The sequence below is a fragment of the Penicillium verhagenii genome (genome assembly GCF_028828195.1).
Source record: "Penicillium verhagenii strain IBT 33310 chromosome Unknown utg000007l_segment0_segment0, whole genome shotgun sequence".
NCBI classification, from domain to species: domain Eukaryota; kingdom Fungi; phylum Ascomycota; class Eurotiomycetes; order Eurotiales; family Aspergillaceae; genus Penicillium; species Penicillium verhagenii.
In genome coordinates, this window is record NW_026643171.1 from 2,309,482 (window position 1) to 2,323,351 (window position 13,870).

Here is a 13,870-nt window from a genome sequence, read left to right on the forward strand (position 1 = left end):
CCAAGAGATGTCATACACCGATGACCATGTTTCCGACACCAGTGTAAATGCCCGCAGACGCCAAACCCAATCGAGACACGATTGAGCTTCCTTAAAAAAACCCAGACCGAGTGTATGTTATTATAAATGCAGTAGGAAGCTCCTGGTCTCGTGAAGAAAAAAATGAAATAAAAGTCCAAAGCCCAAGGCCAGTTCACCTAAGCCAAGTCACGCTTGCGCTTCTTGGCAGGTCGGCGGTCGGGACTGGCCTCGGCACCAGATGGGGACTCGTACATGACGGCCCCTAAGGCACCGGCGTCTTGTTGCTCATCGTAGGACATAGCCTCGTTCGAGTCCAAGACACCCATGACCATGGATCCGGCACCGTGAGTGCGGGCATGCTGAGCCAGGTTGTCACTGCGGGAGAACTTCTTACCACACTCATTGCACTCAAAGGGCTTATCCTGAGTGTGCAGTGAGCGGTAGTGGCGCTTGAGGTGCTCTTGGCGACGGAACCGACGGGAGCAAAGAGTGCAGACGAAAGTCTTGGACGGGTCCTCGGTCAAAGATTGCTTGCGGCCGCGGCGGTTGACCGAAACGGGGGCAGGGTCTGAGTCGGTGCAGCAGCTATCAGCTCCCGGAGAGTGGGAGTGAGCCACAGACATGGACCGTTCCATATCCTCATCATCTTCTTCCTCCTCCTCGTGGATGGTCTTGCGGGATGACTTGCGGTTGCTACGCTTCTTGGTCTTAGGCTCTTCCTCGTCGGCCTCGGACTGAGCGGACTGAGTCGACTCGGTCCAGTCGAAAGATGGAATACCATTGGGCAAGATGAAAGCCTCGCTATCATCAGAATCCTCAATGCTGTGCTCGCTCAGGAATCCATCATCCTCGGCCAGGTACTGGTGCATCCGCTGGCGCTTGTCACCCAAGTAAACGGCGTTACCGCCCGGGTGGAACTCCACCAGACGGTTGATCTCATCATCGGAGTCGAGGTCTGAGAAGCTGTCGAAGGTCGGCAGGGAGCTCAGAGGGTCCTCATTTGATGAAGTGTAAGAGGGGGAAGGGTTCTCGTTGACGGGGAGCGTCACAGACGCACTGCCCACGACGGCACGAGGCTCCGCCTCTTCACATGAGAGAGTCGGCAGGGGAGGGAGATCCTGGGGGGTGAGTGCATTCACCGACGGTTCAACGGTGAGTTGACGTGGGTCGCAGAAAGAAGCACCAGGGTGCTCAGCGGTCAAAGTCTGCGAGTGAGAGAGAATGTCGGTGGGGACGGGAGATGGCGAGGGGGAAAGCGATGGGCAAGAGTGGGCGGAGAGCAGGTCCGAGTGGCTGGCAGTAAGTGATGGCGGGTGGATAAACACTATTTCCAAGATTAGCATCTGTCACATTTTCGAAAAGTTCCTCCCTTGCATATGACACTTAAGCCATATGCACCAGATGCAACTAAATTCTTAACATCTCGTATTGGTCGATCACTTACCAGGTGTCATCGGAGGCGAATCAGTGCGGGTCCAGTCATGGTTGGCCAGAAGCTCGGTGTGCACATCGGTCTCACACCCCTCCTTGACGCCCTCCACCTTGTCAAAGCCAAAGAAGCTATCGTGAATTGGGGTGTGGAGAGTTCCATTGGCGGATGGGGGGCTGCTGATGGAGCTTCCTGAAGAAGACAGTGGCGGCGTAGATGGGAAGCCGTACATGTCATGGCTCAAGAAACGAGTATCCAAAGGCATGAGGATGGGAGAACCTTGCTGCACAATAATAGATGGCTTCATCTGCGTAGGCTGGGGCGAGGCAATTGGAGTCATGCTCATGGCGGCACCACGGAAGGCATTGGTGGTGGCCATCTGGTGCATGTTCATAGCTGGAGACTGATAGATTGGCTGCTCCATCCCCCGGTTCGCGTACTGTGTCTGTCCATACCACTGGAGGTCTGATGGCTGGCTGGTGTAGTGACCTTGTTGCTGTGTTGAGTTATCGTAGTATGCAAACGAAGGTTGTCCATGCACCGGAGTCGGTGTCACTGTGTATGTTGAGTCCATTGTAGAAGACTGTGCTTGTCAAAGTCAGCCATGAGCTCTTATCTCTTTTTTTTTTATTGTGGTGTTTTTTCCCCCATCCAATTGATGATCTTGGTCACGTCTTCTCCTCAATTGAACACATACCTGTGAGTATAGAATTCAACAAGTAAGTTGAATTCCAAAAGGAAGTATTAGGGTTGTGTTGTAAAAGGTTGAGATGAGAGAGATTTGAGAGATTGATCGAGTTGAGTGTCCTTGGTGATAGGTAAAAAGAATGAATGGGATGCGGACACGAGAATTAGGTGTAGTAAGGTTGGTTGTTGTTGTTCAAAGGAAGGGAAGGATCCTAATAAGATAGGAAACCGAAGAGACAAGGGAAGGTGAAGTCCAAATAAGTTGCTATAAACCGTCCCAAACCCAAAACAGTCAAGAGACAAGGACTAGTGGGAAAAGGAAAGAAATAAGAAGAAAAATAAGAAAAATATAAAATCCCAAATCAAATAAAAAAAAATAAAGAGAGACACGATATGGACAGAAAAGAAGGAAAAAGGGAGTAAGAGCAGCAGCGGTGGGTTAAATGAGTGATCTGCTTTCTCTACTTTTGCCGGGTACACTATACTGGAGAGCAAAGAAGTGAGTGAGTGGGTCAAGACCTTTATTTGATTTTAATTATTTTGGAATTTCTTTTTATGGATTTTATATTTTTTGGATATTTTTAATAATTTATTTTCCAAAAAAAAAAAGAAAAAGAAATTCGGAATAATAGGAATATTAGGAATATTTTCAAGGGAAGGAGAAATAATGTAAAATACCAAGGAAATGGTGTCAGGTAATAAAAAAGTGGTATCAGTCTGGGGCGGGATTGGCGGCGTGTAACTTGGTGGGGCGTAACTTTACCCAAAGGGACGCTGGCCCGCCTGTATCGGGAGGGAACCCACATCGGTCGGAGCGCCCAATATGAAGAGTGGAGTCAGCGCACGAGTAGTGTTACGCGCTGAAAATGCGGAGAGAGAGGAGAGGCTGTGCTGGGTTTAATTTCTTTTGGAAACAAATATACTGGTTCTCATACAATCATTGGCGCATTATCAAGGAAGTTGTGTATACGAAAAGAAAAGTAAAAAAAAGTAAAAGATAAAAAAAGAAGATAAATGAAAAAGCAATGGGTGATAAACGAATGACTATCCTCGGTAACCGCTATAGCCTCTTTAGCGTACCTACTCTCGCCGATTATTTGCAGAGAACCATCATGTCAGGCACATTTTTTCCCAAGCCAAAAAATGGAAAATGGCGTGGTGTGGCCACGAGGTGCACGACGATTGGATCCAAGACGGTGACAGCGGCAATCAGTTTGCTTCTTATCAGAGGGAAAAGTAAAAGACACGGGTTCCACCATAACACCACACTACACACACACACCCAATGGTCGTGCCCCGAAGGAACTTGGTCCCCACGCATGTCCCGTCTTCGTCATTTTCGCTCATTTTGGCTGCCAGGGCATACAAACCACTGGCGATCGACAATCTTGAAGCACCTCGGTGGCCCATTTCCCCCCCGGTACTTCGACCCATGCGATCATCATGTGGAAACCTTCTTTTCGTTGCTTTCTCTCTCTCCGGAGTACTTGCTGTGTGTGCTCCGAAAATTCCATAATGTAGGTTTGTATATCTATGCCGCTTTGGGTTCAGCCATTCTCGTAGCCTGCATGAAAGGTTTAGGCCTTCATCGCTCATTTCCTGCCGATCAAGACTATCAACGGTGGCGACTCAGCGTGCGACCAGATCGTGGAACGGCCGGTATTGGCTCTTTTCCAATGGCGCATCATGTTCCACCCTGGTCAGTTTCACATGGTCCGGCCAGAAGTACAACGGGGAAAAGGCAGCTCCTCGGTGCAGTGTGATGGGGGGGGTTTTTTTGCATGTCATTCCTTAACCAAGTCTACCATTCGATCACAAAAAGAAAAAAGCATTTCATCTCTGCCATCGCCGTGGCACCACTGATGAGGGGTTTCAAATGTTTTTTTTTCTTGGTTTTCCTTTCATGATACATAATTCGACACATGGAGAACTCAACCGGACTTTTCAGCTGTACGGAGTAAGGGTCGAAGCATATCAAAAATCCCCAGAAAAAGAATAATGATAAAAACTTCAAGAGGCGAAAAGTAAATCACAAACAAATCCAGAAATATCCACCTGTGATGTTCTCAAGTTGCGCGGCCTACTGCAGGAACAAGAGACTGTGGAGGCACAGCCGAGAAAGAGAAATATTAGAACCACAGTATACAGTCTTACTGCTGTTATTGGCTGCATCATCCATGGACATCAGCAAGGCTCGAAATGCAGTCTTTGTTCGCAAATCAGCGTGGCGACCGGAGAGATAGTTCCCATTGCCCCAAGTCCACTTCATTGGATTGGAGCCCAAGGGTCCCCACGCTCATGCATTCCATGACATCGCGCCTACAGCTGTAGGGTTGTAAAGTTGTAAACTTATGGTAGCTGGACCCAAGGTCCAGCTCCGATAGTGCTTTTCAAGATTTTGGGTTTATGTACGAGCTTATGATTATTGTGAATGATTGGCCTGTGTTCATGTCGCCAAGTGATATGTTTCCCATTACAGTGTGATAGCACTTGACTTCTGATCGGTAGATCCGGGGAACAAAGTCCCTAGCTGTGATCCATCACCGTCGTCGGAAATCCGACACATCGAACTTCCCTCTTTTCTTTTGTTTTTTCTTTGCTCCTACACCTGCACCACGCCACGCAAGCAAGGTCCGATGTCAATTCTTTCTGGGTAACGCGAAGGTTGTGGCACAAACCTACAGATAGCAAGATTTCACTTTTTTTTTTTTTTTCAGTGGGTTAAGTTTCGCCAGAAGTTTGGGTATTTCCACACCAGCTCCAACTTACTCAAAGTTACCCACAGTTCAAACAAGATAAACAAAAACAAACCAGAAAAAAAAATACAGTTCCTACAACCTTCATACAATAAAAAAAATTCACATAAAAAAAACCATTACTCATGAGAATAGCAATCATCAAACCAAACCACTCACTGCATGCACGCCCTCGAGTCCAGAACCAAAAGAGTATCTCGAGTCGCCCATCATTTCCTTCGGGGGCCCGTCCGGAGTGTGCATCAACCTGGCGCCATTGGCCGCTTCTAAACATAGCGCGCTCCACATCTTGGCTGCCGCTATCCCCAGCACGGACAAAAGTGTCGGACGGAATTCCTTCATCTTCCCGCCACCAATCACAGCTTATCATCCCTCCAAGTGGGAAGTTGTGCCGCGAAAGTGGGAAATTGGGGATGGCTTGGGTTGTAACACTCACAGTGCAAGTCGCGAAGTTCAAGTGCACTTTGGCTTGATCGCCTTCCAGACTCCACTACGAACCTTTGCCAGGTCCACAATCGCTGGAGAAGAAGCCCCGGTGTGGATTTGGAACTTGGTTTTCTAGTGGGGGATATTATTTCCACTTCCAAGCGATAGGGATTGGAGTCATGCATGGAAGGCTGTCAATCCTTCTTCGAGAAAATCTGACGACGAACTAGCTTGTATGGGATTTAGTGAGAGAAGTTAGAACCGGCCTTGCGTCGGGAAGGGGGGAAATATCTCCGCGCTACGATCATTTTCTCCAGCCACTTGCACTGATAGTAAACTTCTCTTTGTTGAGTCGTGAGCTCCATGTATCTCCGTACCGATGTCCGTCTCTCTCCGTACACAAGATAAAGTTGCAAACATGATTCAAGATTCTTGTAAATTGCCACCTGAGCAATAATTTAACTTAGATTCACGACTATGGGAGCTTGATTCAAGAGTTTATGTCTCTGGGCCCAAAAATCCGCCCGATTTTGGCTTTGCTACTATTGCAGACGGGAATGGGCTATCGCCGCTGCCTTGGCCGCCACCGTTGTCGCACAGACAGTAAATTCCTTCTCGGCCACGGGGGCAGGCAATACTAGGCAAAATAGTAAATTTGAAAAAAAGCAAAAAGGAAATAAAGCAAAAAATAAAATAAAAGCAAAAAAAAACCAAACTACGCCAGCACTATTGAAATCCTATCGCGCACACAGATAAAAAGAGGATAAAAAAGATAAACCAAACCCACCAGAAAAAGGAAAGAACCCACCGGTACCAATTCTAACCTTGGAAAGACTTTATAACACGGCAAAGGGTAAATTAGAAGAACAAAAAAAAAAGACTAAAAATTTAAACATGTACAGCTATCGGGAAAGCTACCCCAGCACTACTGCAGGAGGTCAGGAACGGGAAAAGAGCCATGCACATGGTACTTCGAATGTGCGGATTATCGCGGTGGAGAAAAGGCAAAGGAAAAAACTGGAGATAGCGCACCCGCGCCGACGGACGGGCGGCTCCTAGCCCCAAAGAATCCCATGTCGCGGAAGGTCCTCCAGAACAGCCGAGCGACTCAAGTGGCTTCCGATGGAGCTTCTTTGTGGGCTTTGGAGCAACACGGGTGAGCTTGGAGCTCCTATGCCTCAATGCTTTTTTTTTTCTTTCTCTCTTTCTCTTTGCCTTTCAACAGAGCGGTCTGTCAAGTGAGTCTAGGCCATGCGGAATCTTTTTACAGTGAGGTCCGTGAGAATTGGAGGCCAAATATGCCAGTTTTTATTAATACGGCCCTTAATATATTGGAAGAGATTGGATTGGAATTCTTGCAAGGCTTCAAAATTGACAGCTATACAGAACATTTGAATATGTACATACGGAGTACGGAGACATGGACATGAATCCGCACTTGCATGATTCACGGATTTGCAATTGGAGTCAAGTCCCTCCCCCACTCGACGAATCAAATGCCTCTAGGGGAGAATGATGGGGCTCTCGGGGTTTGCGATGCGAGAAACCGTTGGCGATCATCTCATGCTGGTACCCGGGTAATATGAATCACACACGAAATTCCAGATTGATAATATGTGGGTTGTACAGTACATTAGGTAGAGTGGCGATCCAAAAAACAAATTAAAAGGGTACACAAAGAACAACGTAATCTTATTCGAGGCATCACAAACCCCCAAATTCAAGGTTGTGTATCTATCGAGTCTAGGCAAGGCAAGACAAAGACCGTTATCACGGATCTCGGTCGGACTTGGAGGGATTGATGTGTCGGACAGCATTGGCGCAAGGGTCCAACGGAAGCGCACATCACAAGAAGCGCGTTTCAAATGATCCCCGTCATTGAAAGCTTTTTTTAGTTGGCTGGGTACAGGACTCCGTAGGCATGACGGCGCAAGAGGCAACGCCACCGAGAGTCCCGTTATGTAGTGGGATTGGACTCGTCGCCTGGACTGGTCGACTCGTAAGTGCCATTGACGCCAATAATTCGAAGTGATGTGTTTATTTGCACTTTGCTCGAATCAAAACGCATGGTTTTGGCCATTACGAACAGAGAGAATAATAAGACAGCCCTGTGGAGCTTGTGAGTGGCTACTTTGGCAACTGTTTCGACTCAACATACGTATGTTTCTCCGCCCTTTTCTTTCATTCGGAGTGCACTATCCGAGTATCCGGCGACGCCCTTGATAACGGTCAGTAGTTCGCTGCAGGGCCTACGTTGGTGTATGGTGCCACCGGAAAAAGCAGAAAAAGAAAATTAGAAATCTTACTGAACGTTTTGGATACACATTTGGTGGAGTTTGTAGTACACACGGAGTACCGAATATTTCCAGTGCATAATATTTAATGATCATGCAATAAATACCTGTACGGATTTGGTGGAGAGAGAGGACATGCTATCGCCCGATTTTTGTCTTTCTGCCCTGCAATGCAGGCATCCCTCATGTTGTTCCTGTTCCTGTTCCCGTTCCTGTTCGGGTAAATCAGCTCCTGAAACAAGAACAGAACCTTGGACTATGGCACGGTAATTGCCGAACTTCTTCAAGCACTTGAGTTCATTAAGGTTGAAGCATATGGATTCTTAACTTCGACTTTACTGAACTCTCTCCCAACAGCTAACCAAGAAAGAGCAATTAGACCCGACTCTACTTGGGACACACTCCGTATTCCGTACTTTCTGGGAAAGATGGCGTGCATGTCTTTGGCCATAGACTTTTTTGACATTCCGCAGATCTCCCAAAGAACAGTAACCCGGGACCCATATGCGCATTCTGATTCGCAGCAAAAAATTGGGATAGAATTCCTTCGAATCCCATTAAATTGTGGAGAGAGGGTCAAGAAAGTCAAGAAAATAGGGCAAAGAAGGAAAATTAAAAAAGAATATACCAGCCACTGGAGTAATTTCGGTCGGACCTTCCCGCAAACTACCCAGGTAAGCTTGAAATCTGAAACAACCAGCTTCTCCTCTCCCCATTGGTAGATTTGGTGGCTTTGACGGAACACGCGTTTTCGAGGCTGCGAATGACGCTAGTACCGCGCCGGGCGGTCTTGGCCCTCTGGCCCCACGGGCCCGTCGAAAATTCAAGACCCTCTTGAATACGGAGTATGAGAAGAGAGTACTCCGTAAGTAAACTAGATGGTAAAAAAAAAAAAAAAAAGGTGCAGGGGACTCTGTAGCGGTGTGAGCTTGTTGGCCCTTGTGACTTATGGACACATACCAAAGTACCTTTTTAGTAGTACAGATCCTACTAAGCCGGAACAATTACTAGCGAAAGGTTCAATGTTTTGGGGGAAAGATCAGGGCCCAGACCTGTTCCTCAGCAGTGAAACCAACATGTCAAAATCCAAGACAGAGATGCATGTCTGTCCTGATTAGGAAATATGTCAGTAGAACACATCCATATCAATATCATCAGAGCTCAGATTGATGAAACCAATTATCTACTCTCTCCAGTGCTAAGCTTACGGTCACCGCTATGGCCACGGCTACTGTCACCTCAAAAAGTTGACATGTTTTTTTTTCTTACCAATGTCTTGCATCGGATGTTCCGGTCCCTCCACATAAGCCATCTGAACGCCCCCCCCCCCCCAACATTTGAGTTGACCTTGCCACAGTTCGATATTAATTTCCAACCAAGAATAGGGTGTTCCCCGGCTACTACCTGCACATGTGGACGCTAGATCTCAATCTATTGCAACGGTCTCTAGCCAAATCCTTCCACGGTTTTGGCGTTGCGCTCAGGACGCTTCTTTCCCCGGCAAAGCTCATGTTAATCTACTTCGGCTAACGGTGGCAACTCGGGTACGGTTTCACCACATGTCCACCGAGCAATTCACTTTCATGTGGGAAAAACGAAAAACCAAATTAAAAATGGAACAGCGTTGTACTTTTTTTTTTGTTTCCCCCTCGTACCTGACCCGAATTCATTGAATGCGGGGGTACGACCAGTTACGAGGTTCTCGGCTAAAGCCACTTAAAAGGCAGTTTCAAGGTGATCCATGGGAACATGGTGCAAGATACACATTATCTTTTACCCAATCGGGGAATTCTCTGCAAGTCTCTCCCCAATTTGACGAATTTGACGACTTTGACCAATTCAACTTTGGTTATGGATTCCACTTGATTCCACTTGATCCAGATGTCCCAGTAAACATGTCAGTTTATGGTTTTCTGTTTACTCGATACCGGGGGGCCCCCAAGCAATTCCACGGTCACTTCCGAAGCCCTAATCGACCATACAAAGCTTGAGATAACGTGCACGTGTGGATGACCCGAACCAGGTTCTCGGTCACTCAAGTGCTGTGAGTGTCCAAGTTGCTCCAACATTGAGAACTCCAGATTAAACACAAGTCGATCAAACTTTCTTTCCCAAAGGATCCAAAGGTCCTTGTACTGGCTCTTGCACCCGACACTATGCCTAGTTTGGATTTTAGTCCCTGGACTTTTGGTACAAAGAGAGCTATGATCACCCTGCTATCCTGGAACTATCGCTTGGGAGTTGCACTTTCTGGAGGATTCCCCGTGAGTCAATTGGTACGTGCTCTCTTGTTTCTCTCTCTCTCCGGAAGCCACCGCATTATTGCCGGAGAAAAAAAAGTTACTTGCACTTGGACCTCCTCCCCGGCGCCCATTGTGGCGGACAAGGAACGTGGGCAATGGTAAGCATTCTTCCGGTAAGATCTGCTGTCTATCGCAACCAAACATTTCCTTTCCGCACGGGGAACCGGTGGATTGCAGTCCTTAGGTTCCTCGGCATTAATCCCTGCTAGCCAATCGAACTTTCTCGACTGTACTGTATTTTCCCACTATTTCTAACTAGTTTATTACTCCCCGCAATAAACCACAATCTTCACGCTTGAACTGAGTTTTTTTTTTCTTTTCCAAATCCTTGTTTTCGTTCATTTTCATCTAGGTTCCTTTCAATGGTAGAATGGGTTATTTGTTTATCTTTTTCTTTTCTTTTTTTTTTTTTGGCTTTTTACGCGAATGAAAGCTTTGTGGATCCAATTGAGGAATGAAATGCTGTCGGCTTATCTCTCTCCCCACTGGTTCCAGTTATGAGATCCGCGGTGGACCGCAAATCACCAAGAAACTCTTTACCACACAGAGTTAAGTTTGCAATTATTGAATAGCTATCCGTAACATAAAAAATTAAGAAAATTAAGAAAATTAAGAAAATTAAGAAAAACTCAGAAGGGTTCCTCAAAAATGCGGAGAATACGGAGAATACGGAGAATACGGAGAATACGGAGCATCAAGTTACAGAGTTGAGCCCGTGGCAAAAAAAGACAAAAGTAAGCAGTTGTTCCTGGACCTGAAAAATGGTGCATTAGTGTTCCCGATCCCATGCAGGCCCCGATCCAACAGCAGTACAGAGTGCAGTTGGTCTCCAAAATTCGCTCATGATGGGGCAACTTGCAGCACTTGAGTGTTGCCGTCTCCGCAAAACTTGCAATAAACCCGAAACATGGTACCTAGCATCTGTTCCTGGCCCGAACCACATGAACCATCGTTATCCATACCGATTCCTTGGGTTTGACATTATTTCTTTTGACTCAGGTACAGCCCGTACGCAACTTGTCTTTCCAAATGTCTCCACCTCCCACGGAAATCCGTATCGTGCTCCGTCCGTTTTCACCTCAAATCCTGGGTCAACCACTTGAAGCCCACACACTATATGCAAGTCCCCAGCGCAATGATGCGATTCCCGCTTCCCAGCCGAAACCCTATCGGCCTCTCCCCAGGCCACGGTGTCGCATGAAGTCATGGCGTATTTTCCCACGTACTGTCTTGTGTATCTTGTAACTTGCTCTATCTCTGCAAAGTTCCTTGGGTGGCTTTGACTGGTTATGGCGTGTCCGGAGCACCTCCCAATTTCGGTCACTGGTCCCCTTCCTTTTCCATCACCAAACCACAGTAGATCATTACTCGATATCAGTATCTCCTCCGCTCCCCATTTTTTTTCCTTCTTCCCACTGTGAATCTCCCGGCCACAGTGGAAACTCCAAGACACGAGCCCTTGCTCATCGCCGAATCAAAGCGTCAAACACGCTGAGCTGATGATTTTTCCGAAGGGTGCAACCCACAGTAAGAGATTCCCGATTGTTTCTTCGGCCTTGCGCGATCGCGATCGACGAAGCTCCGACTCCATTCCTTATCAGATAGTTGTATTCCCACACGGCTCACAACCAAGGAAGTGGGCTCCTGCAACCTGTATTGTCTGGACCTACCGGAATTCCCAGACGATCCTCCGGTTACTTATCCTGCGGGCAACTTTCTTTTTTTTTCCCTTTTTTGGCCGTGTACGTAATGATAAGAGATGGATTTGGGGGTTTGGGGGTCCTCTCTTTCCCACTTGGATACCACGTCGACCCCAAAAGGCACAGCGAATGGGGGAAAACCCACTCCGCAATCCAGCCTGGCGATTCATCTGGATCGTGGCATCCACCCTTCACGGCTGAAACGAAAAATTTAGTTATTGATGAAACTTGGCAGCGAAAACCTTCGTGGCTAGCGCTTGTTCTTTACTTACACTTTCCACCGGATAACGCTAGATGGAGGTCAAGGAACAGCTACTGTAGCTAGCGCTGAAGAGTTTTTTTCTTCCTTTTCCTTCTGGAAGGTCACTACGTTGTGTACTAAACGCTTAGTGTTAACTGTGGCTACTTCGTGCGTAACTACAATATAACCCTCTCCACCCTTCTTCACCTGCAGGGCTCATGCTTGTCTGAAGAACGAATGGACGAATGCACATTTCTACACGTGTTACGGGCGGTGGGTACAGCTCCAGGCAGCGTGTGCTGGAACCAAGAGGACACTGGTCGGATTTCCCTCTTCTCGTGTCGAGGCGGATACAAGCGGGTCCTCCCTGCTTACTACGAACTGATAGAGCAAGCCAAGAGATCCATCCTCATTTCAACAGCCACCAACGTCGCTAAACCAAGATTGTCATTCAAGTTAGCCAATTGTTTCGTCGAGCACGGCATGCATGATCGACTGGCACGATCCCGTCGATGAAGACGTACGCTACCATAGGGCAGTCGACATTAACCTACCTTGGCAGAACGACACTACTGCCTGCTTATTTGTTTCACAGCCTCTCTCACCCGTGGATCAGCCGTCCTAAAGAACGGGTTCACAGATTTGTTTTGCCATGAAGGAATCCATATCCGTAACAGAGAAAAAAAACACACACACACACACACACCATCCACACCGTCCACACTACATCCCCATTCTTCAGTCCAGCCGTCTCCATTCTGTCCCCGCTGACAATGATACAGCAGGGCACCGGCAAAGCTACAGTGGAGTCGTCGCGCCACCGTTGTGTATGCCTTGCCCATCCAGCTCTAGCTCTTACTACATGCGGTGATCAAGACAACCGGTTACCCGCAGGTCTCATTACGAAGACACATACGGAGCAGTATGGATCGCCTTGAAGCTCCGTATATACCATACCTCTACTTATGCCGAAGCCGTATACATACTCCGTGCATATTTACGGAGTACATCCGGGCATCAAATTGCCCACGCCGGGCCGAATTTGGGGTCGATGTTTCGGCCCGCGATATCAAGCGGATCCATCAGACCCAGGGATTCGTCTCTTTGCCGGCGAATTTCTTTCATCATACCGCGTACGTTGCCTTTCTTGCTTCGTCAAAAACGACGACGCTCTCACCGGGATGATCTCAACACCGTCCCACCCACTTTTCCGCGGGGAACGGGTGTTGGGTGCAAATTTTCAAACATCTTCTGGCTTCGGCCGAGTTTTACCGCATCTTGTGGGATAGCTTAGCGGCCAGGGTCCTCGTAGATGGGTCCTCGTCGCTTGGCTTAGCTCGCTTGCAAGATTTTTTCATGGCGGTGGTTTGGTTTGGCCTTGGCGGATGGGACGGGATACGAGATACGGGCGATATTTGCGCGTCAATTAAGGTGAGCTTAGGTGAGGTGAAGTGGGAGCTTTGGAAGGGAAAACAGTAGGTCGCATGCAGGGTTTTTATGCTTATTTGCGTGAGAGTACTTTTGCGATGCAAGTCCAGGCTAGCTTTGAGCTTGTTCGATAAATGGTGTTTGATTTTTTTTTCCAGGCCTGGTCTGGTGCCGTCTAGCACGTCGACATAACCTAAAAGCTAATTTGAATGACAAAATCCAGCAGCTAACAACTTGAGATAACAAGTAACAATTATTCAAAAAGGCCTCAGGGATGGTTCTGTTAAGATCAAGCTCCCATAAGGGAGTCAGTCTCTTCCTATCATATTGATTCCATTATCCTCATCATCAGCCAAATAATTTTTATGAAGAAAAAAAGAAAAAGAGAAATCAAAACAGAAAAAAAATTGTTCCAGTCCTTGTCTGCTTATGTAATACGGTCGGTTATCTGAGAGTGCAGAAGGAAGAACAGTTATTCCGGAGCTCCACTGGCCAGGGTATAAATTTTCTTTCGCAGCGGCGACATTTCCTCTTTTCTCTTTTCTTCTTCGTGCGGCGGCGCAACTCTCACTTACCCGTGTTGCT

General features: G+C 47.4%; 1 protein-coding gene across 1 annotated transcript; it reads right to left on the reverse strand.

Moving 5' to 3' along the window:
* Positions 1 to 197: 197 nt before the first annotated feature.
* Positions 198 to 2,024, reverse strand: sebA (putative C2H2 transcription factor (Seb1); the record flags this gene model as incomplete). The annotated part of the gene is made up of 2 exons (XM_057166921.1): positions 198 to 1,345; positions 1,466 to 2,024. 2 exons carry the CDS (start codon positions 2,022 to 2,024, stop codon positions 198 to 200), a joined length of 1,707 nt encoding a protein of 568 aa, XP_057019962.1.
* Positions 2,025 to 13,870: the final 11,846 nt, after the last annotated feature.